The sequence below is a fragment of the Dermacentor albipictus genome, chromosome 2 (assembly GCF_038994185.2).
Source record: "Dermacentor albipictus isolate Rhodes 1998 colony chromosome 2, USDA_Dalb.pri_finalv2, whole genome shotgun sequence".
In the NCBI taxonomy this organism is placed as follows: Eukaryota; Metazoa; Arthropoda; class Arachnida; order Ixodida; family Ixodidae; genus Dermacentor; species Dermacentor albipictus.
Window position 1 is genome coordinate 56450563 of NC_091822.1, and position 25366 is coordinate 56475928.

General features: G+C 46.3%; 1 protein-coding gene across 2 annotated transcripts in view; it reads right to left on the bottom strand.

Annotated features, from left to right (window-relative positions):
- Window positions 1-25366, bottom strand: part of LOC135901874 (uncharacterized) — a 59701-nt gene that overhangs the window by 20335 nt on the left and 14000 nt on the right. For both annotated transcript variants that reach the window (XM_065431702.1, XM_070532870.1), the window contains 4 exons: window positions 20115-20266; window positions 14766-15021; window positions 5578-5744; window positions 3469-3560 (listed from right to left, as the gene is read on the bottom strand). In XM_065431702.1, coding sequence (XP_065287774.1) covers window positions 3469-3560; window positions 5578-5744; window positions 14766-15021; window positions 20115-20266 — 667 coding nt within the window. The remainder of the gene's footprint in view (window positions 1-3468; window positions 3561-5577; window positions 5745-14765; window positions 15022-20114; window positions 20267-25366) is intronic.

The window sequence follows — 25366 nt, forward strand, 5'->3', positions numbered from 1 at the left end:
AACGCTGCGGAGGCTTGAGATACTTCTTGCAGTGGCTGCGTTCGCAGTTAGAAAAAGTTCGGTGTTTCTTGACCCGATTTTTTAGAAAGTTTTCCATATATAAGCTCAGTTCTGAATAAAAAAAAGAATTTGCCCATAGAAACAATCCGTGTACTTATTCAGCTGCTAACACGTTATTTTAAATTAATTTTCTTTTCGGCATTTTTTTTATTGCAGCCCGTCGCGGTAGCTTCACGTGCATGCTCGCGCGAGCAAACGCCGCTGGCACGCTGTGAAGCATAGACGGAAACGCGCGCAGTAATAAATTTTGGTGACCGGACTTCGTGCGTAGCTTCCACAGCGTTGCACATGAGGTATGAAATGGAGTATAGGCTTGTCTAGTGACATTCGACGTACGGTCGCGGTTAAGTGTTTACCACACGGCGGTGCTAAACCGCCTAATATCTTTATGTCAACACTAGCATGGAGCACGCATACCGATTCTTGATCGAGCCACAATCGCAAGGTCGTCAAACCATAGTATGAATATTGCACATATAATACCTCTGGCCATCTCTGGATGTGTATGATAAGAAACTTCCATGACTGTACCTCGCAGCACTGCATGTGCGCGCTTTGAAACGCGGCACTTATGTTTGCGATCGTGTATCAACACTAAAAAAACCACGAGACTTTAGACAAGCAGCGGCAAGGTGCTTGACATCGCGGAATTGCACCCGTGTTTACAAATTAATGAGAAGTTAGTGCTTGGGCATTCTTCCAGCAGCAAGCTCCCAGTGACACATTAGCGCATTTTTTCTCCCGTCATTAGAACGTGCAGCTACATGAAAAAAAAAACATATGTACCAGCTAAGATTTACAACGCGCGAGAAGGTGCACACATCGCTCTCGCTGTTGGCACACTCAACATCGTCGTTGCTGCCGTTGTCGCCGTCGTTTTTCGTATCCGCTGTCGGTTCGAACATGCACGGCGAAAATACAAGCTGTCCGAGACAGCGAGAACGTTCCATAATGCTTACAACTCAGCTATGAAGCCAGAACAGAACAGCGTGCTACGCTTTGAAACGGCGGCGCCGACCGGCGACTGCCGCCAATGACGTCACACCGGCCCCGACCAATCACCGGCAACAGCGGCGTACGCGCGATGCCCTGAGGCGCTGGTGCGCGTTCTCTTGAAAAAACAGCCGCTTGCATTTGTTTCCGCCCTTTTTGAACCAGATATTCGCGTTCAGGGGACTCAAAACTGTAGAATGCAGCAGAGAACTCATTTTTTTCGAAAAGTGTTTCAGCTTCCCTTTAAGATACTTCCTAATGCGAAATTTGAGTGCAGCTCCATACGTGTGTTCAATTCACAATATATTCTCTCGCGCGGACAATTTATTTCTTGTGGCACGTTACAAACAGAGCGAAGTACATGACTACTGTCTCTCTAATTGGTAAATGACAACAGGCAGCGCGTGGGTGGTCGGTGGGCGCAATTCACACCTGCCGCCAATGACAGGCCTCGACTCATGCAGAGCTTTGTTTAAACGCAGACGAAGCGCGCTACTCTGGTGCCACCTCGTAGCCATCTTCTACACAAGGCCCGTCTTGCGCAGCACTACGCTTTCTTCTCACGCTTTCGTCGTTACGCTCACAACGCTTTCTTTGCTTTCCTCTTCGCGCTCTCTTCGCTGTCGCTCGGTTACAAGGGACAACGCTTACGCTCGCCGCAGGAACGGGCACCTAGTAGCCACGGTCTAAAATGTACGTGCCGAGTGGCCCAGGAATACCGCTTCTTCTTCCTCAGGGTTTATCTTTACAAATAACGAGAAAAAAACCATCCAATCTCGACGCAGGCGGTGGAAGCATGGGGCATGCGGGAAAATACGGGATACACTCGGCAGATGGCGCTAGAGGAAAAACTATTGCGCAATCTTGCTTTTACAGCAGCGTTGCTAGCCTTTAGTTGGTCGGGATTTTTCGTGACGTGTTCAGCTAAAAACAAACGCAGTGGAAAGGCTTTGTGTTTGAGATCCGCATAACAGAATTATGTTTTCTCGTGTATTCGAATTACAATCTGATGCTGTCATATCTGCAGGTTGTGTTTAAGTCATACATTACAAATTTCTTGACGCATTTTACTTTGAGAAATTCAATTAGTCCAATAACGCACTTGCACCAGGCAGAGCGCCTACAAGAAAGAGCAAGTATGCTGTACTGACGGTACCTTCACCTAGCGGCCGCGGCAACTTATACAGACCGCAAACGGCATCTGTAAAAGGGCTTTTTTTAGTTTCCGCGTAGCAGATTTATGTTTTCTTGTATGTTGGAATAACATTCTCAAGCTACCATGCCCGCAGCTTGTGTGTAAGTCGTGCTTTACACGTTTTCAGACGGGATTTACATTTAAATATTCATTTAGCTCAATAATGTGCTTGTGCTTGGTGGAGGGAAGCCTAGAATAATGAGGATGTATGCTGCTCTTCCGCACGCCTGCCTGCGCGCATGACGTACATCGCTTCTGGTGGTGGTCATGCGTGTGTAACGTCGTCAAACGTCGGCTCTGCTTACCTAAAAGCTTCACCGTACATCCGCTTTTACAGGGTGAAATGGTGACCGAATTCTTCTCTTTCGGAGTATATTGAATTTCTGGGGGTGCGGTGTGCAAGCAATGTGAACGATGCGTCAATTTGGTGCTGGAAAATTTCCGGTTGCTTTAGATGCCAAATGTTCCTGTGCAAATGTAGCAGAAGGGCGGCAGCAGCAGCGAACGAATAGCCTATCGTTCTGCCTCTCGCTTCAACGCGATCTGAGAGCCGAGAGGCCAGGGCACACGAAGCCTCAGGTCTCGGCCAGTGTAGTCTTTGCACCAACTGCGGATCATTTTCGGCACAGGGTCTACGCGGCCGCGCTCGGCAGCGCCATATGCAGCCGCGGCCGGAGTAGAATGTCCTCCTCTACGTTACCCCCTGCTGACTTACGTGTAATGGGAGACGGCGGGCTTCCTAACTTGCGGGTGCGATATCAAGCGACGATCCTTCTTCGCCCACCCTCGCCCACTTTCACTCGGACCTACAGCACATAGTACGCGGCCTTCACTTGTCGTACTTGGTGTTTTCACGGAATATCGCGGTGACGGCCACGCCAAGTGGCCAACTACAACGATGGTAATTCGCCTGGAGCGTCGACATAATTGATATTACAATAAAACTGGTACGGGAAGCTTGCAAAATGAAAAAAGAAACGAGCCACAGGGGTTGTGGTAGGCTGCTCAAAGACCAGCCATGCCATTGACAGGTATGAAGCGGAATTTCGATTCTCATTTCGCTTATATTCCATCAAAGGAGCGCCATATTTTCTTCCATGTTTGTGTCATGCGCTGTTGGCGCCGCCTGTATTGCTGTCTGCGTGGCGGTCGTTCTTGAGCCGCTTGCCATTCTTGGAAGCTGCAGATTGTACGATACCGATGCTCCGCCTAATTCTTACCGTTGCAGCAACGCCGTCCAACTGTCTACCGCCGTGGTTGGATACTATGATTCCGGAGGCGCCGTGCTCCACCGCGGTCAATGCATCCTCCGCTGCAACACAATATCGAGCAGCACTCAGGACTCCGAATTTCTTAAGCTTACGAACTAAGTGAACTATTCAACAACTAGTATAACGGGGGGCAGGCGTGGTAACAAAATATAATTACATCGCCAATATTTCCACGATAAATGGAGCATTACAGAAGTCTCAAGACGATTTCCTATTACTTACCAAGTCGCGCAGTTATTGAACACACGAGAACAAGTACAATTATATTTTCGTCACCAACAGTTTGTCAGTCCTTTGGTTGTGCTGCCGTCGATATGGTTTAATCTGGTAAACGCGTCCTTTATCGTTCTTTGATGGCGGTAACATGTCGGGTGCGCATTTTAATGGTGAAAGTTTGCACTGAACAAACGTGGAAAAAGCAAGAGGACACAAGGACGAGCGCTTTCTGCAACTGCTTTTATTTTTCGGTCATTTCCACTCATTTTTTTTCAGCTCCCTAAATCACCCACCGTACATCACGCCCCCTTCATACATATCTCATCGCACCGGTCATCCGCTTCAAGTTGCACGCGCACGTGCCCGGACCACCACTTTTCAAGCATCATTTTTTATTCGAGCATCAAGGGACTGGAACGGCCTTCCACACGCCATCGCAGCCATTACAAGCCCATCTGCCTTTACTGAAGCTGTTGTCACCCATATCTCAAGATGAACGCCTGTTTCTAATGTTTATTTTAATAACCACCCCTTATGTAATACCCCTCTAATGGGGTTTTTAAGGTAATAAAGTGAAGTGAAGTGAAGTGAAGTGAAGTGAGGAAACATCAGACTTATAAACCACGCAGATCTGCGCAACACGTTTCGGCATTCCGTCTATGGCGCACACAGTGATCATGTGAATTGTCTCGGAAATTCATAGATGCGTGGAAGGCATGTATAATTTCGTGTTTACAGTCAGTTTTCCGGGTCTTAAAGCGATGATGCGCGGAAGGTCGGTGGCTCCCTGGGCAATTCAGCACAGTGGGATACACTGAAGCTGCCATTGTGGTTGTTGACTTTGTCACAATCTATCTAGTCACCTCAGGTAGAAGTCTGTACTCCGGGGGCGGGTTTTCTAGCCTGCCGCTTGATGCTTCGGGGTGACTCTGGCGTCCTCTCCACACTTTGAACTAGGCTCTCAGTTGGGCGGTGCTTACGGTACATAGGGAGGAAAGCACCTCCACCAGATGTCATGTTGTAATGACTGTCAAGAACACAGTAGCAAAACTGTGAATGGCGAAACTAGCCCTTTATTGGGCGAACTGCGCCCAACAAAACAAGTAACACTCAAGCACAAGGATAGCGGTATCCAAAGTCAGCGATCGTCGGAAATCTCTGCGGGTCAAGCCTGCCGGCTTTCATGCATGACTTGTATAAGGTGGTGCCGCATGGACTTTCCATAAATCACTACACAATTTGCGTCGCGCACAATCAGATTGCAGAACCTTCGATGACAATGTACAATGGTTAGAAGTATCGATGTTAATCAAGAAACATATTGTTCGTTTGTGGTGCGAAGTGACACAGACGAAGACAAGGAGACAGGACTTCCGACACATGCAGGCGCGTCCTGCGCCGAGCGATAACGTTTAACATTTGTTAGCCGGTGGAAAACAGACACCGGAGAAGGATAACAAGTGCACGTGTGAATATGGCAGGAGAACCCTGTAGGCCTCAATTCACGATAGCTCATTAAGAACGATGCTGTAAACCAGCTTCATGGCGTACCTTAGCAATTAACGAGGACGTTGACCTTCTGATAGGAGGCAAGTGTTTAAGCTGTAACGACGTAGGTTCGGTTGGCTCGCGCTCGAAAACATTTTTTTAGGTATAAACTGAATGCCTATGGCAGTAAGTGACATTTTCCGGTCAATTATGTTTGTAATCCGCGAAAACACCTATACCGGAGCGCATGTTCCAAATATGAGTCATAGTGTCCGTTTTAAAGATACTACCGGAATACGTGTTAAAAGTAGTAACTTCGAGAACGGCGAAGAGCGCCGCGTCTCGTGTACTCACGCCTGATGATTCCCTTCACAACGATTGGGAGCTTGGTGATGCTGCGCAGCCAGTCCACGTCGCCCCACACTACGGACGGGTCAATGAGAGCCTTTTTTAATTTGGAAATTGAATTTCCTTGGGCCGTTTTTGGACTAGCGAAATCGCTGCCTTCAAAGTTGGCATTCCTGAAAGAATAGAAATGCGTAAGTGACACCGAAAGGACGTTAATAACACGCAGGATTTGTAGAAAGCTAAATCTAAATCTAGGTTCACTAGCGTTCTTGCGTATCACTAGCATGCGAATGAACTCGCCATGAGAGGGAATAGAACACTCGAGCTCGTGCTTATCATCTGAGCGCCCATATCAAGTGAGCCAGATTTTCGCCATGCCAGATGAAATGACAGAAGAAGTTGCTGCGCACACACGGTCTAACAACGCTCTCAAATAAGCTCCCCTTTTGGAAGGGTAGATCATATGGGCGCGAAGATACAAACTTTCAGTTGAGAAATTTTGGCAGAATCCATCTCACATAGAATGTCAACGTTAATGCGATTAGCATTTAAGCAACGCAGTGTCATTGTAAATTGTCACCGCCAAAATGCGTCATGTATGAGGCGTGTATAAGGCAGCGTATGCGGCCAGTCTCTTCTCTCGCGCATAGATCTAGACACGCTGCAATATCTGGGTGGGGCAACTGCGATGTCGGTGCGTGGCGCTATGACTTTATTATTTTGGGCTACGGAACCCTTGTTCCACTTTGGCGCATCCATTCTGAGGAATTCGCCAAGAGTGGACACTTACGAGTATCGCATAGGCAGTGCCGAAATTGCCTGTTCGGGAACATCACCATTGTGGTATAGGCAGCGTACGAAGTTCTCGACAATGTGAGGCAGTAGACGGAAGCAAGTTGTCTATATTCGGGCACCCACCCTGTGACCGCTGTTGTTTGCTCGTCAATATATCAATCAGCATATAATAAGCTGCTAATTGTAGCGGACAACTTGTGTCACTCGCTAAATGAGGTTAGACGGAGGCAAGAAAAATCTTCGTATCGCGCAAGCTGTGGAAATAGGCTTAAGCTGTTGCAGCTTAGCGATCATTTGCAAGTATGCTGATTGCTCAGCCACCCTCCCCTATTCTTTGAAGCAAGTTCCCAATTCAACAACTTTATACAGGCAACTGCCTTGCTCAATATATACTTGTTCTCGATCATGCACATACCACTCATGACGGTGAAGGGATGACGACTACCGCACTACCCCACCAGAATTAAGGATGACTGTATGACGGAGGCTCAACAACATAGATGTAATGACAATGACGGCATGACGTCAATGGCATGACAACGGTACATTCACTACGGCAATATGAAATATTGCAGGTCCAACGTATGAAGTATTGCAGGTACAACGCTCAAAGGGCACAGCTGGGCAGTGAAAAAGCAGCACCTTGACATGGCAAACAATAATTTGTCAAAGCGAAAAGCGCCAAGCATCTTTCGCTGGGTGGAAAAGTGGCACTATGCACTATGCAATTTTGTCGGAGAGCACCCTTAGCAAAGCTAAGTTATGAATGTGGTTTTTTTTGGCGCAAGAACCATGTATGGCCAAAGAGTTCCATGTCAGTTTTAATGAGATGGCATCGGAGCGATGAAATACGAGAGGTGAATGTTACGACTAAAACGCAGTCCCAATAAAGTGTGTAGATTGTAGATTTACTAAGACTGTGGAGATGACTGATGAGGTCGGCTATGAACATGAAAAAGGCATTGCTGAAGAAAATTATGACATACAAAATATACCACAGGTAAAATATGCAAAGAGCATCAGGCCTTGACAGAGACCTCGAAACGCAAGGGTCTGGAGGCGTGTGCTATACAAAACATTACTATCACAGCAGCATCCTCTGGCGAGACGATGTGCTACAAATTTCTTGGGCTAGTACCATGTTACACAACACCATTAAGAAAACCCGAGGCTGCTTTGGTGTCAGAAAGCTTTTCTGCATCATATAACTTTTACAGATGAAGAGGTATTTGCTGTCGGTATGCTATTATAAAGTGTTTCTTTCTCTCAGCTTCTGCTTCCCGACACTCCAGGAGGACGTGGGGGACGCTAAGGCTCTCCCCACATCTACTAGCAGTTGTCGGTTCATTATCAATGAGGGAAAAACTGTGGGTGCCATGTGTCTGTCCTATTCCGAGACGAGATAATAGTACATCATTTTTTCATTGTGGGGGGCCAGGGACCTAACGGTGGCTTAATTACGTGAAGATTATTATTTGTTTCAGCGTTCCACAAGTGCCACCAGTGGCTTCTGAGTTTCTTTCGTAGGAAAGGCTTGATATCTAAAGCAGGGACAACAGTGGTAGGAATGATAGCTTGCGATGCAATTAATGGGACAATTCGGTCAGTTTACATTTCATCCTCGATACCCCTATGCTCAGGCACTCAGCATATGACGACAGGCTGGTGAGACACATGCATTGTGCAAAGGCCTGAACATAGCTTGGACACAAGTAGGACACAAGGAAAGGGTTTGTACTTCGGACACAAGGACAGGGTATAGATGAGGACACAAGGAGGGACACAAGGACAGGATATATAGGAAACAAGTACAGAGTTTGTGCTTATGCAGTGACATTAGGGCTTCTACCACGTTTAGAAAGTATGTAAGTATATTTGTTTTTTCGAACTCTTACTTTCCTTAAATGTTTCATAACCGCCAAGACTTCAGCCGTAAAAATAATTGTTTCCGTGTGCAGGGCATCAGGTTCTCTAAAGGATGGACCAAGTACTGCATAAAACACGCCGGCATGTCTCTTAGAAATGTCGGTGTAAAATTCTCTCTACGAGTACTTCGACTGACGGTCTAGGAAATGTATTCGAATATGTGCGTTGGAGCGTGTTTTATCACACCAGTGAAATATCTATCGCATTCTGTGAACTGCCACTGCCACGGCGGCAATGGCTTTGCAAGGACCATCAGGTTAGGCTCAAGAATCGGAACTGCGATTTGCTTAGAAAATTTTCTTACGCGCAGAGATAATGGTTGCCTAACAGTAGGTCAATTTTCCAACGACGCTGCATATGCCAGGCCTTTCACTGTTAGGTAAAAGTAGATGATAGCTTTAGGAAAGTACATGAGATTGGAGTACGACCTCTGAAGATGGTGCGACGACTCGTTACCTTCAACGCAGACTTTTATAGGACGTGTCCTGAAGGCACCGGTGACCAGGCTATTGCCTAGAAAATGGACAGGTTCGAACAGCTTCAAGGTACTAGCAGTAGCAATTAATACACTATGGCCCCGTAATCTAAGCATGTTCGAATGAGGCTTTTTTAAAGGTTCATGATGCTCTTCCTGTCACCACCCCGCGCTGCGACAGAATATTAAGAATGTTGATGGTTTTTAGGCATTTCTTTTTACCATAATTTAGGTGTCCAATAAAGGTTAACTTCGTGACTAACATTATGCCCCAATATAGGTTCTCTCTACGTATCGCTAAGTCCAGACCATGCAGCCCAATATGGGGGTCTGGCACCAGGACTCTATTTCTTAAAGAAGGACACAGGAGCTGTTCAAGAGACTAAGCCTAAATTCATTCTGGTTTGTCCATTTCGACACTTTGGTCCGGCCAAGTTAAAAGTGCCATTCGCAGATTTCGAGGTTGCAGGATTTAAATCCTATCTGCACGTCACCAATACAATTGGCAGAAAAGATACTTCGTGGAATAAATGAACGCAGTGAATTGATTATTACAATAATTGCGAATTGCCGAGCTGTGCCTTGGTGACGTAGTTGTTGTTTACATGCGCGATAAAATCGTTGAGCTGTGGCGCGATCCCATCGATTTCGGCGTTCAACATGGTGATCTTGTTTTCGAAGGTAGCGGCTGTTTTTTCAACTGCTGATTGGACAATTTCTTCCATTGTGCCATGAATGTTCTGCATAAAGGCTTCTTGAAATATCAGGCACGTTGCATCTACTATGGCTTCAACGTCGGCCTTAGTCAACGCCGTTACCGACTTGTGTGTTTATGTTTTCGAGCTCTTGGCATTTTTTATGCAGCTTGTCTGTGAGTTCTTGTTGTTCTTTGCATTTTTGAAGCTGTTTGTCGGTGAGCTCTTGCTATTTCTGTTGACTGCGGAGTAGCTTGTCTATAAGGTTTGGCTGGTTTTGCAATTGGCTGTGCTGATTCGGCCGTTTGCTCTACTGGTTATGCTGTTTGCTTTCTAGGACCCGTATGACTGCTGCTTCGACTCGTACCATGCAAGTCGTCCGAGCACCAATGCATTCGCAGAGTACCAATGCAGAGTACAAATGCATTCGGCAAGAGCTGCCTCTTTTCAGTACTAGTTTGAATATAAATAATAAAGCGCCTGGAATCCTCTCCCAGCAACGACTCTGCGCGCTTGTCCACCTGAAGGATGGTATCTTATATCGGCATAACGTGTACCCTGCCGGGCGTGATCATTTAGTTATACCATCGCGCCTGTCCTCCACAATTCTTCGTGAGCTTCACAATGCCCCAACCGGTGGCCACCTTGGTAGTATTGTGAAACATGACGGTGTGCGCAGTCGCTCTTATTGGCCTGGTCTAGCCCGCTCAGTGCATGATTACGTCAGCGCCTGCCAATGGCGAAAAAAGGCACCTACGCTTCCTGCTAGGTATATTCAGCCCATCGACGTCCCACCTGAGCCCTTCATCTGTCTCAGTTTGAACTTTCTCGGACCCTTTCCTACATCTGCTTCAGGAAATAAGTGGATTGTCATGGCTGCCAATACACAGGGCGCTGCGCAATGGCACGAGCACTGGTGACCATCTGTGCTGCAGACGTGGCGGACTTTGTCCTCCGTGACGTAATTTTAGTACGCAGTGCCCCACGTTAATGGCTGAGTGACCGAGACCATACCTTCCTGTCGAATGTAGTCGACGATATTCCACGCTGCTGCTCTACGCAGCACACGATCGCGATGTCATACCATCCCCAGAGGAGGGGGATAACCGAGTGCTTGAATCAGGTCTTAACAGACATTCTTTCAAAGTACGTGTCGGTTGATTGCCGTGATTGGAACCTTCCTGTGCCATACGTAACGTTCGCATAAAATGCCTCCTGCCAAGACACTGCTGGATAACCTTGCTGTTACCTTTTGTTCGAACGGGAACCAACTTCACGTTGGACACACTTCTTCAACTGCAACTTCGACTAGTGAATATGCACGCGATGCCACTGTACGGGCTGAGTCTACGCTGGAGATCATCATCATCATCATCATCATCATCCTCATCATCATCATCATCATCATCATCATCAGCCTGGTTACGCCCACTGCAGGGCAAATGCCTCTCCCATATTTCTCCAACAACCCCGGTCATGTACTAATTGTGGCCACGCCGTCCCTGCAAACTTCTTAATCTCATCCGCCCACCTAACTTTGTGCTGCCCCCTGCTACGCTTCCCTTCACTTGGGATCCAGTCCGTAACCCTTAATCACCATCGGTTATCTTCCCTCCACATTACATGTCCTGCCCATGCCCATTTCTTTTTCCTGATTTCAACTAAGATGTCATTAACTCGCGTTTGTTCCCTCACCCAATCTGCTCTTTTCTTATCCCTTAACGTTACACCTATCTTTCGTCTTTCCATAGCTCGTTGCGTCGTCCTCAGTTTGAGTAGAACTCTTTTCGTAAGCCTCCAGGTTTCTGCCCCGTAGGTGAGTACTGGTAAGACACAGCTATTATATACTTTTTTCTTGAGGGATAATGGTAACCTGCTGCTCTTGATCTGATAATGCCTGCCAAACGCGCCCCACCCATTCTTATCCTCCTGATTATTTCCGTTTCATGATCCGGATCCGCCGTCACTACCTGCCCCAAGTAGGTGTATTCACTTACGACTTCCCGTGCCTCGCTGCCTATTGTAAATTGCTGTTCTCTTCCGAGACTGTTAAACATTACTTTAGTTTTCTGCAGAATAATTTTTAGACCCACTCTTCTGCTTTGCCTCTCCAGGTCTGTGAGCATGCATTGCAATTGGTCCCCTGAGTTACTAAGCAAGGCAATGTCATCAGCGAATCGCAAGGTTCTAAGGTACTCTCCATTAACGTTTATCCCCAATTCTTCCCAATCCAGGTCTCTGAATACCTCCTGTAAACATGCTGTGAATAGCATTGGAGAGATCGTATCTCCCTGCCTGACGCCTTTCTTTATTGGGATTTTGTTGCTTGCTTTATGGAGGACTACGGTGGCTGTGGAGCCGCTATAGATATCTTTCAGTATTTTTACATACGGCTCGCCTGCATCCTGATTCCGTAATGCCTCCATGACTGCTGAGGTTTCGACATAATCAAACGCTTTCTCGTAATCAATGAAAGCTATATATAAGGGTTGGCTATATTCCGCACATTTCTCTATCACCTGATTGATAGTGTGAATATGATCTATTGTTGAGTAGCCTTTACGGAATCCTGCCTGGTCCTTCGTTTGGCAGAAGCATAAGGTGTTCCTGATTGTATTTGCGATTACCTTAGTAAATAGTTTGTAGGCAACGGACAGTAAGCTGATCGGTCTATAATTTTTCAAGTCTTTGGCGTCTCCTTTCTTATGAATTAGGATTATGTTAGCGTTCTTCCAAGATTCCGGTACGCTCGAGGTCATGAGGCATTGCGTATACAGGGTGGCCAGTTTCTCTAGAACAATCTGTCCACCATCCTTCAACAAATGTCCTGTTACCTGATCCTCCCCAGCTGCCGTCCCCCTTTGCATATCTCCCAAGGCTTTCTTTACTTCTTCCGGCGTTACCTTTGGGATTTCGAATTGCTCTAGACTATTTTCCTTTCCATTATCGTCGTGGGTGCCACTGGTACTGTATAAATCTCTATAGAATTCCTCAGCCACTTGAACTATCTCATCCATATTAGTAATGATATTGCCGGCTTTGTCTCTTAACGCATACATCTGATTCTTGCCGATTCCTAGTTTCTTCTTCACTGTTTTTAGGCTTCCTCCGTTCCTGAGAGCATGTTCAATTCTATCCATATTATACTTCCTTATGTCAGCTGTCTTACGCTTGTTAACTTCGAAAGTTCTGCCAGTTCTATTCTATCTGTAGGGTTAGAGGCTTTCATACATTGGCCTTTCTTGATCAGATCTTTCGTCTCCTGCGATAGTTTGCTGGTATCCTGCCTAATGGAGTTACCACCGACTTCCATTGCACACTCCTTAATGATGCCCAGAAGATTGTCGTTCATTGTTTCAACACTAAGGTCCTCTTCCTGAGTTAATGCTGAATACCTGTTCTGTAGCTTGATCTGGAATTCTTCTATTTTCCCTAATTCTTCCTTTTACCGCTAAATGATTATACGGCTTCTTATGTACTAGTTTCTTCCGTTCCCTCCTCAGGTCTAGGCTAATTTGAGTTCTTGCCATCCTGTGGTCACTGCAGCGCACTTGGCCGAGCAGGTCCACATATTGTATGATGCCAGGGTTAGCGCAGAGTATGAAGTCTATTTCATTTATTGTCTCACCGTTCGGGCTCCTCCACGTCCACTTTCGGCTATCCCGCTTGCGGAAGAAGGTATTCATTATCCTCATATTATTCTGTTCCGCAAACTCTACTAATAACTCTCCCCTGCTATTCCTAGCGCCTACGCCCTATTCCCTCACTGCCTTGTCCCCAGCCTGCTTCTTGCCTACCTTGGCATTAAAGTCGCCCATTATTATAGTGCATTTGGTTTTGACTCTACCCATCGCCGATTCCACGTCTTCATAGAAGCTTTCGACTTCCTGGTCATCATGACTGGATGTAGGGCGTAGACTTGTACAGTCTTCATTTTGTACCTCTTATTAAGTTTCACAACAAGACCTGCCACCCTCTCGTTAACGCTATAGAATTCCTGTATGTTACCAGCTATATTCTTATTAATCAGGAATCTGACTCCTAGTTCTCTTCTCTCCGCTAAGCCCCTGTAGCACAGGACGTGCCCGCTTTTTAGCACTGTATATGCTTCTTTTGGCCTCCTAACTTCACTGAGCCCTCGTATATCCCATTTAGTGCCCTCTAATTCCTCCAATAGCACTGCTAGACTCGCCTCACTAGATAACGTTCTAGCGTTAAACGTTGCCAGGTTCATATTGCATTGGCGGCTTGTCCGGAGCCTGGAGATAGCCCTTAGTATACTTGCTGCTTGCCAACACAATCAGAAATGCCTTTACGACTAGTAACGGCGACGAACATCTTGCTCCGGGCGCTCCGTGCTACTTTGGACCCCTCCTGATGTATGGCTCTTTTTCAAAGGCTGCTTGCTCGATACACGGGTCCATACTGTTTCCTTCGACAAGTGACTGATGTCACGTACGAGATTGTGTTCGCCAGCCCCACATCATTTTTTCTTCCGTTGACCACCGACGTCGTCCACTTTTCGAAGCTTACCCATTACCACACTGCCTCTGCTGTGGATCTTTAGTGGCGCCCGGCCGGCGCTTCTGCCGCCGGTGATCATGCTAGGTGTTATTAAAGAGATGAGGTGGGCACATGGAGTTAGTGAGGCATACCCGCTATTTCTGATCGTCCGCAAACATTACGAACGTTAAACTCGCAAAATAACGTAAGTTATCATAGCGCACATAAACCACGGAAACCCAATAACGTTCGAAGGATGCGCAGTAAGGACGACTCTATTTCAATACGTTGGTAATGCGTTTACGTTTGGTTGCAAATGCTATTTTAAAATTGTCGATTATTTTCAGTACTACCAATGCATTCGGCAAGAGCTGCCTGTTTTCACAGTGTATTCGTTGTTTGCACTGTCTTGTACCGGCCAATCGGCAAAGACTGTCGCCAAGAGCCAGCATGGATAACAAAGGTCAAATGACAACAGCTTGATAACAACGGTTACTTTCACTATGAGGCACGTACTTGGCAAGAGATATTCGACAAGACAGCAGCAAGCAGCAGCAGCAGGAACGGGAAAGTCGAAGGAAGAGGCAAATAAAGATGCGTTTTAGCATACCGCAAAGTAGGTAGATTCCAAAAAAATGCTAATCGCAATAAGACCAATCCAATATGCGGCCCCGGTTGTGTAAGTTTAGATGCACATTTATGTGAAATGCGTTTCTTGTGCGGTTGTTAATACCACAACTGCGCCTTATGAGCTTTTCAAAAGCAAAAGAAATACCTTGAGGTAAGGATCAACAACCTACGTGAGGTTAGGAGAGATGTCGAAGCCACACTTAGTGTCATATATCTTTCTGCCGGAGAGCGGCCAGTCGACACCGACTACAATGGCCTTGTAGCAAGCCTTTTCTGCTCGAAGCACCAGGCTCCTAGTGACGTCGCGTTCCTTGAAGATGAACGTCTGCATCCAGCGGAGGCCACCCGGCGCCGCAGAGTCAACGTCTTCGAGGGACGTGTTGCTCATCGGGCTGAGAATCATCACTGTTCCCGCATCCTTGGCGGCTGCAAGTAAAGCGTTCACGGAAGGTAGGCATCATTATAAAAAAAAAGAAACGTTGGGTAAAAAAGCGCCCAATTCTTTTGTCTTTAAAAAAGTTACACCGCTGCTGTTTTGATGGAATTATTATGAAAAATTTGCTATGATGGGGGCGTGTAAACCAATAAAAACTGTTATCCATTAGCTAATGTTCCCATTAAATTACCAGCAACCTTAGCTGCCTGCGCTAGCAAACTCAGCAATTAACCGTTGTCTCGACTTTTGCTTTCCGTAAGCCGCAAGGTGCGCAAGTAATTAGACAAATTACAATAACGTATTTAACCGTCTAAAGTGTGGGCTGGTGTAACTCCCGTAACTCACCTATAGAAGTGCGAAAAGGTATTTAAGAAGAAAAAAAAAGTCGCTAAGTGTGCCGAGGATACTCGCGTGCTGGGTAACACCCGCGATCCGCCACAACATGGCACGTCTGCGTCCGAAAACTGGTCGGCGACTGTGTGTGCAATAGACGGCGGTAAGCGGTTGCATTTATTTGCATAGCCGTCTCAGTGCAGTTCGAAATTTCAATGAGTAGCCACAAGCCTGTCGCGTCTAACGCAAGCCCCCGGGAAAAATGAAGTGCGAGCCGTAGAGGAGTAAATACCGCAATGAAATTTTTAAACAGGAAAGACAGCTGATTGATTATAATGCAGAATTTGACGCCCTTCGTTAGAACAGTTCACAGCACTTCCAAGCTTGCCAAAGGCTCACATTTCTCATTTCTGTGGAGTATGACATTTATTTTTCGCCGCTAATTTCGCCACGAGACGAAACTGCAAGGCTCGAGAGCAGACCACTTACGTACCCAGCGGACAGCCGCGAGTACGCGTCGTTTCCATTCAACGTCAGGAGAGCATTGGGCGATGAAGATCGCCGCTAGGTGATGCTCGCGCGATCGTTATGCAGGAAGGGTAAGTCCGCTGTAGGCATCTGCTAGGGGCGACATTCCGATGTGCCCTTCCGTATTAAGGTTGCAGTTTTATGCGTGAAATCGTGCACGATTTATTGCTCACTCGGCAGAAATTAGCAGCGTTAGCTATCTGGAAGCGTGTAGGCGCTCATGAAGTTTACGACTATTGGGCTTCAAGTCCGGCATTAGTATGAATCGTCTGACTCTGTGGACTTCAATACTTTATTATCTGGTCCGATTATTACTTCGTCAGTTTTAGGTATGCGGCTGAAATAAATGCGTTAGCGAGAAATTTAATTCGTTAACTAGGCAATTTTATTGATGTTGGACCCGCCGTTGTTGCTCAGTGGCTATGGTGTTGGATTGCTGAGCACGACGTCGCGGGAGGGAACCCTGACCACGGCGGCCGCATTTCAGTGGGGGCGAAATGCGAACACACCCGTGTACTTAGATTTAGGCGCACATTAAAGAACCCCAGGTGGTCAAAACTTCTGGAGTCCTCCACTACGGCTTGCCTCATAACCAGAAAGTGGGTTCGGCAAGTAAAACCACATAATTATTTTTTGTAATTGATGTTACTAACTCATTTACCCAAACACCCTGTGTACAATACGGCTACAATTGGCTACGCGATACCTAAAAAAAATAAGGATATTGTGCCAAAGCAACATTAGCGTTTAAAATGTTGGGACATGGGCAAGAGGGATGAATTAAAGGAATGGAATCAGGTTTCGGAACCTTTTGTTGATAAAGGAAAGCCCCCATGAAAGCGAGTCAGTACGAAAGCGCCGATAATTGAAGCAGACGTCAGATAAAACCACGGTACTCATGATAAGCAGAACATTCGATGGAGCTCGCGCGAGTTAGAAAGTAGACTACGCTATTCATGGCATGTATGCTCTCTAGTTAAATAGCTATGTAGACATTTTGCATCGCCATATCAGTGGGCACCACTGCTATGTGATCATGGGACAGCGCCCACCACTGAATAAAACAATGTCATCAGCAAACCGAAGGTTGCTGAGATATTCGCCGTCGATCCTTACTTGTAAGCTTTCCCAGTTTAATAGTTTGAATACTTTTTCTAAGCACGCAGTGACTAGCCATCGAGAGATTTTAATGTGTACCAAGAGAAGGAAAACGCAGCCGAGGACGGCAGAAGGCTAGGTGGAGCGATGAAATCAGGAAATGCGGGGGTGCTAGTTGGAATGTGTTGGCGCAGGACAGGGGAGGGGACAGGGGACAGGGGACACTGGAGGCCTTCGTCCTCCAGTGGACATAAAACAGGCCGCTGATGATGATGATGACTAAATGAATTGAAGAAACGATGAATTAATGGTAATGAATCTGGATGAAAAAACTTGGCGCACGTGGGGAATGATCTTCGCATTTCGTGTCCGATGTTCTAACCAATTCAGCTACCGCGGTGTCGTTTCCTCATCCACTTTCTTGGGTATTTATGTTTTTACTACTAGAACTAACCTTGGGAGTGTTAGCCAGTGCATTTGTTGTTTGTTGGGTTCTTGTGATATGATTAATAAAAATTAGGGCCCTAGGTTAACTCCCTTCGTTCTCGTTCATTACATAACGAGGGTCTTGAATCCAGTAACATTGATGCTTTCAGGTAGCATGTGTGGGTTTATTGAGCAGTTGTCTTTGCCCAAAAAAGATCGCGTACTCGAGACGCCAGCGGAGGAAAGGATGTTCCACATCTACCGCGCAGGTCTGTCAGTGGTGGCGCTGGCTAACACTCCCAAGGTTAGTTCTAGTAGTAAAAACAGATACGCAAGGAAGTGGATGGGGAAATGGCGCCGCGGCAGCTATTGGGTATACCATCGCACGTCTAATGCAATGACGTGGGATCGTTCCACACGTCCAACAAGTTGCTTTTTCATCCACTTTAACTGCCATTAATTTATCATTCTTCTAAGTCAATTAGAAAGTACAGGTATTTTTTCCTATGTTTTCCCCGGTGTCTTTGTTTGTTGGCTTCTTTTGATACATTATAACTTGTGTTTTTAAATTTAACATAACTCATCAAATTCGGTGCTCTAGATGCTCAAAAATGGTTGTCCTTTGCCCATGTATTTAAATAGTAGCCCCCAAGCTAAACCTGCCCCTTAAGTTCGAGTTAGAATAATACATGTGTTGTCAGGATACGTCTGTAAAGCATCTTGAGAAGGAAAGAGGCAGGGATCTTAGAAGTGCGTCGTGTTGGATAAATATCAATAACTTTTATCTTATGGAATTCTATAATGGTTAGGTTAAATAATTTACTAGATGCTACTGCTAAGAACACCAAAAAAATTTCAAAGCGCTACGTTACAAGTGCCATTACAGGCGTCTTCTTTTTGACTAATTATCTTTAACATGCACTCAAATGTTATCGGGATATAACCTCAAAATCTGAAAAAAAAGACGCAGTGCCCTTCTGCGACCTTACAAAATCCAGCGAAATTTCCAGCCAAGCTGATTCCGTCGAGCAGCTTCAGTATGAATATCAAATTGCGTTGAATATTTACACACATCTTAACAATTAGGAGAGACAGCACTGCTTTTCGGTATCGCGATACGAGGGTATGGGTTTTAAAACTCACTGTAACTACCAAACTAGTGGTGATATGAAGGTGATTTTTCTCGCAACATGTTTCTGAATGTTTGGGCATGCATGAAATTTAATAAACAGGAAATCAGTTTTGTGAAAGAAAAAACTTTTCAATGAGGCCTACTGCCTTAAGCAGAAGTGCATCTTCGGTATCTCAGCATCAAACAAACCATGAGCATGTATTTTGAAAGATGCGTGATTAGCATTATACTTTGCTTTCATTCACAGTCACAACAACCGCAACACTCTTTCCTCGGGAAATTCATATTACTGACAAATCTATTATATTAAATACTTACAAAAGCATGCAATACAGTTTATAACTAAGACCGGTTTCTTCACGAGTGCTACTCTGTTAAATCCGTTAAGATGACATCCTCCTTGTGACGAGCTTTTTCAGCTACCATTTCACAATTCCATTTATTAAGTTACTTTCTAAATGGGCTTTACATGAATTAATTGATTCCAGGTATCTCCTTAAGAAGAAAATTACGAGGTTCGCACGTACCATAAATTTTTGCACTGCTTACGGTTTATTCTGACTATGTATGAACGACAACATCGTTCATGGCTATAGATCTATGGAATACTTTACCCAAGCCGAACCACTGAATATTCATCATCCTCTCACGCATTTATACATGGCCTTAAGATTATTTTACATGTTTAAGTGTACATGATTTAATATACTACCTTTGCCATTTTATGTATTCACAGTATTTTTATGCAATATAGAATTGTCTATGGCAATTGTACTTAATTTGTTTATTTCTGTGTGTTACATTTTTAGCGATTGTGCCTGTATGTTTGTTTTACCTAGTTGGTTCGTCTTTCATGCGTCTGTGCACTGTTAGTATTAACCGACGGCACCGTAGCAGTCTTTGACTTTGATACCACCGCCTTTACTATGTATAAGCCATTTACTGCATTTAAAGAATAATAAAGTAAAATTCCATGACCCGACTTGCCATGGAAGAGGTTGTTTGAAGACCAGCACAGACTGAGTGGCACATACCTAGTGCTCCAAATCGGCGTCAGAGAGTCTCTTTGAAACGTCGTAACGTTGTACCTAGGCAGTCCCGCATCTAAAGAGTTATACGTCAGCGAGAAATAGGCTCATTAAAGAGCGGCACGTATGTAGACGTCTTACACATACTCAGTTGTTCTTATGGTTTGTTTGGAACCTTGTTCCCTCAGTACAACAAGCAGATGCGCTATCCATTCGACCAGGGATTTCCCGGGAAAACGGTTAAATAGGAACATAGATAAATAGATACACACACAGCCACTGAAAAGTGTGTGAAGTAACTAGCCTGAGAATGTCAACGGATTACTAGCTGACTCGGGCACAACGCTGAAAGCGCAATGTACTGCATGAACAGAAAGGAAATAAAGACATGAAATCAGACGAAGATGAGCGCTCCTTCTCTTCTATGTTGTATTTGTGGTTGAAAACAATTTTGCGCCTAAATGGCCTGCTAGAATGCAAGCGAAGCTAGCCCTGCAGTAAGTTATCCGAGAATTGCAAAACTGAGCAGCGATTAAACCTTTTGCTGATCCCTCCTCTCCATCCGGGTGTGCCATCTTCAGGTAGGCCGTCGGTGCGAATCCCACGGGCAGAGAAATTTTCTGGCCCAAGACTGTCGTTGTCTGGTCTCTTATGGCAACGTCCCTTAACATCCATGGAAGAAGACGCAGCCTGCGAAACAAAAGTAGTGAGCACAAACCAAGCAATGGAAATCAGTTTTCCAGGGGTGCTATGCAGGATGCACCGAGTTTCGCGTTCACCCGAGTTTGCTCGATGGCAGTCAGTGAACCGAGATAGCTTGAAACGCGCAAAAGCTACAGGCAAAAAAATGTAGACTAAAAGCCACGTATGACAACATGAGCGCACCCTGCGCGGCACGCTGCTTCCACGTTTCAAGCGCAGAAGGCTGCACAACGAAACGGGCCAGCGCCACGTATTGTTATCAACGGATTATCGCAACTTAGCAATACCGTGACTGTCACGCTGTCTATCTGCACACTTGCCTTGAGCCGCTTGCCAAGCCTTTTTCGGGCGCGTCAAAGGCGTGCCTGCTCTTTCGGGCACTATCTTTCAATCCCCGGTCAAATGCGAACAAGGTACAAGCGGCGCATTCTTGCACCTACACTATCACTCAATCGAATACGTTCAAATACAACATATAAAATAACGAAAATTTTTATTTCTTTGAGTATCTGTTTTTGTTTTGAATGCTAGAAATTTCTGATGACAAACGGAGGCCGAGCAAATTATTAGATTTTGCACTTCTTGCCGCGAGTGGCGACAGTGAGGCGAAAGCTTAGAAGCGGATACATTGAAGAGTGTCGCACGCTCGAGGCAGTTCATACGGTGAACAGTCACCTAGGGGCGCTGCAGTGCTATTCTTAATAAAGTCAGTCATGACCATGACCATCCTTTCACTATTACGGGAATGGAAACGCAGCGCCGTTGTACGGCTGTTCATCGCAGGTGATTCACTAGGCTATTGAGACTCCCGCTTCACCAACTAAAAACGGTGCACTAGTCATAGATACGGGACCTCCATGTACGGGAGCAACGGCTGTCGCTGGGAAATGGCGGTACGTTATATTAGGGTCCGTATTGACGCAGTACAGTGAAAATGTAGCAGTTTATCTTTGTGCGCGAAGCCTCTGCGATACATTGCGAAGAAGTGCGTGCTTCCCCAGCGACACAATTCATCGCTTGTCATCGCTTGCCCAGTGAAGGCGCCTCTGAGCGCATGTACGCAGTATATGAGTGTGTTGTGCAGTCGAAGGTGCTTGCGGATTACCTCTGCTGGAGCGAGCAGTGATCGCTGATGGATATCGTAACGACGCCGCAGAAATCGCACTTTGGCAGGTGAGGGCTCCTGTGTGCAGTTATGAAATGAGACTTAGAATGGAGGAAGGTGTTGGAACTGGTGAGTGCGCAGTGCTTGTGATGAAGAAATGCCATTGCACTGGGTCCAGAAAAGAGAACGATTCTCGAACGCTGATCGTGTTCGCGACGCTGTGGGTGCGATACATCACTGAGGACAGAGCAGCTATCTCAAACGACTGCTGTGATACGCACCTCTTAGCATCGTCGTCCACCCCGGCGCATCGACGCCTTGCAAGTAGCTACCGTGATGTGCCGATAATTATTCACCGTGTCTACGTCGCCACAATGCAGGCAATGAAACCGTGTTGTGAGGCCATCTCAGCCCGAAAAGATATATGCCTAAGCCAGCCACAGTCAACGCTTTGTTTTCGATAGTGGTGCTCAGTACATCACCCATGACAGTGCGTTGTGCGTGTGTTAAGTCGGCGGTCAAGATTGTTGATACCTCTCAGCTCGGCACCGCGTCGCTGTTGCCGAAACATAAGTTGGGTGCGACCCAACCGCGGTGGGTGCGCGCACAAGTTACGTGCCTCGCGTTGGGCGTGACCTCTGGTTTTAATTGGCAGGCGAACTCGTGCTAAACTTGTACGTCGCGAAACCCCCTCCGAGTTCAACTCGGGCACATGGCGGTGGCAGAAGCAGCCTGCGTCATCGCCTCCAGCGGCAGCAATCGTCAGTATGACCGTCTGGACCCGTTCACATACATGACCGACGTGGAATTTCGACGTCATTTTTGCGTGTGGAAGACATCAGTGCGCTGGCTGTGTGACGAGGTAAGCGAAGACTCTCGTCTGCGGACACAGCGTGGTGGGTTCATTCGCTCACCTTCGAAGAGCAAGTCCTCTGCGCCCTCCGTTTCTACGGGACTGGGAGTTTTCAGGGAAGCGTCGGCGCCAAGCATTACATTGGACGTCATCAAAGTACTTTGAGCCACTGTACCAGAGATGTGTCTGACGCGCTTATCGATGCGGCAGTGCGTAAGCGGTGGCTGGCTTTCCCAAAGACTGCGGCTGAGCGGGGCATATATAAAAGAACGCTTCCTCCTTCATCATTGCTTATACCAGGAGACTGCTGTCAGCATCGGAGCCAGATTACTCAATTACGGAAGGAGAGTGCCTCCCTCTTTTATGGGCAGTTGCAAAATTTGGCCCTTGTCTATTTGGCCGCCCGCTCACAGTAGCTTTCAACTTCCATGACCTGTGTTGGCTCGCCTCTTTAATATAACCTGCAGGCAGAATCGCTCCATGGGCAATGCGCTTGTCAGATTACACCTATACAATGGTATACAAGAAAGGGAGCCTGCACTCAGTTGCAGATTGTTGGTCCCCTTAACCTGTGGCCGACTGCCACTGCGCACTGAATCGCTCGATTGCGTCTTTTCCGTGAGCCAGTTGCTTAACACTGCCGGTGAACATGAACATGCCGGTGAAAATGAAGCGCCTGAAATCCTCTCCCAGCAACTACTCTGTGCGCATGTTCACCTGAAGGATGGTATCTTACCTCGGCGTAACGTGTACCCTCACGGTCGTGATCATTTAGTTATACCATCGCACCTGCGCTCCACAATTCTTCATGAACTTCACAATGCCGCACCGGTGGCCACCTTGGTGGTACTCTGAAACATGACCGCGTGCGCTTTCGCTCTTATTGGCCCTGTCTAGCCCACTCAGTGCGTCATGACGTCAGCGCCTGCAAACGGCGAAAAAAGGCACCTACGCTTCCTGTTAGGTATATTCAGCCCGTCGACGTCCCAAACCTACGCTTCCTGTTAGGTATACTCAGCCCATCGACGTCCCACCTGAGCCCTTAAACTGTGTGGGTTTGAACTTTCTCGGACTGTTTCCTACATCTGCTTCAGGAAACAAGTGGGTTGTCATGGCTACCAATACACGGGGCGCTGCGCAATAACAGAAGCACTGGTGACCAGCTGTGCTATGGACGTGGAGGACTTTCTCCTCCGTGACGTAATGTTAGTACGCAGTGCCCCATGTCAATGGCTGACTGACCGAGACCATACCTTCCTGTCGAAAGTCATCGACGATATTCCACGCTGCTGCTCCACGCAGCACACGATCGCAACGTCATACCATCCCCAGAGGAGCGGGCTAACCGAGTGTTTGAATCAGGTTTTAAGAGACATTCTTTCAAAGTACGTGTCGGCTGATCGCCGTGATTAGAACCTTGCTGTGCCATATGTAACGTTCGCATAAAATGCCTCCAGCCACGACATTGCTGGATGAGCTTGCTGTTACCTTTTGTTTGGACGGGAACCAACTTTACGTTGGACACATTTCTTTCTTCACCTGCAACTTCGGCTAGTGAATATGCATTTGATGACATTGTATGGGCTGAATACAAGCTGCAAATAGCCCGTAGTATACTTGCAGCTTCCCAAGACAATCAGAAATGCCTTTACGACCAGTGACGGCGAGGAAGGTTTTGCTACGGGTGCTCCGTGCTACTTTGGACCCCTCCTGACGTATGGCTCTTTTTCAAAGGCTGCTTGCTCGATACACGGGCCCATACGGTTTCCTTCGACATGTGACTGATCAGGTCAAGTGACGAGTGACAATCTCGTGCGTGACGTACGAGATTGTGTTCGCCAGCCCCACATCATTATTTCTTCCGTTGTGCACCGACGTCGTCCACGTTTTGAGACTTACGCATTACCACAGTGCCTCTGCTGTGGATCTTTAGTGGCGCCGGGCCGGCGCTTCTGCCGCCGGGAATCATGCTAAATGTTATAAAAAAATGAGGTAGGCACTTAAAGTTAGTGAGGCATACCCGTAAGCGGCGTCTGGCTGATCTGAGGACAACGACGTGCATTGCTTCATGTTGGCTGGCTTCCATATTAAGTGCTTTCTACCCCTTGTAAACACGTCGTGTAGAAACTTTACGTACTGTGCTTACACCTAACAACGTGAAGTTGTGTCTCGGCCAGAGAACAGGCTATAATAAACAGCGCCTTAGGCACTAGTGACGTGTGGCGATCCACCCTGGAACTTCTCCGTAAAGAACAGCCCCATTGACAATGCCTCGGGAAAAACAAAGCACTTGACCTAGTAACTCCATATGCTGAATACCATTTAACTAACCATAGGAATAGTATACTTCGAGCTTCTCCGTAAAGAACAGTCCCATTGACAATGCCTCGGGAAAAACAAAGCACTTGACCTAGTAACTCCATATACTGAATACCATATAACTAACCATAGGAATAGTATACCTATTCGGGAGTGGATATAATCTTGGTCGTGCCATGCTACGAGCGATTAGCGTTGATGAAAAAAAGCGGCAGATACAGATTCGACAATCTATAGCAGAGATAAAGCTTTTGGCATTAAAATGTTATTAGATTAACGGTGACGAAATCATGCTGCCTAATGTAATGCGTGAATGTAAACCCCCAGCAAACATACGCGGCGTTTAGAGAAAATTCGGGATCTGTTTGTGAATGGCGTGTATCTTTGAAAAAAATCTTCTTCTGTTGATGTATAGTGTTCAATAGCACAAGGGCCAGATATGACCAAAGAGCGCCAAGAAATAGTGTTGAGCGATCGATGGATTGATGAATAGCGGTAAGCAGATGAACCGTGGCTATATAGAGGGATAAAACTTATTGCGTTTTATATACGTAAAATATATACATGCAGTACAACTATGCTAATTACTAGAATGAGTTGTGCTATGCATATAGATGATATATAAACCTAGAACGTTGAAATAATGATAATTTCCAAGCACCACTACTGCCTCACCAGTACCCTTGTGCGCGAGGGTCTGGAGACGTGTACTGTAGAACTACTACCGCAACATAGGCCTCCATTCAGAGGCCGTGCTACGGATCCGTCTGGTGTATAAGATCTAGTATACTAACATCATGTAAAAAATCTC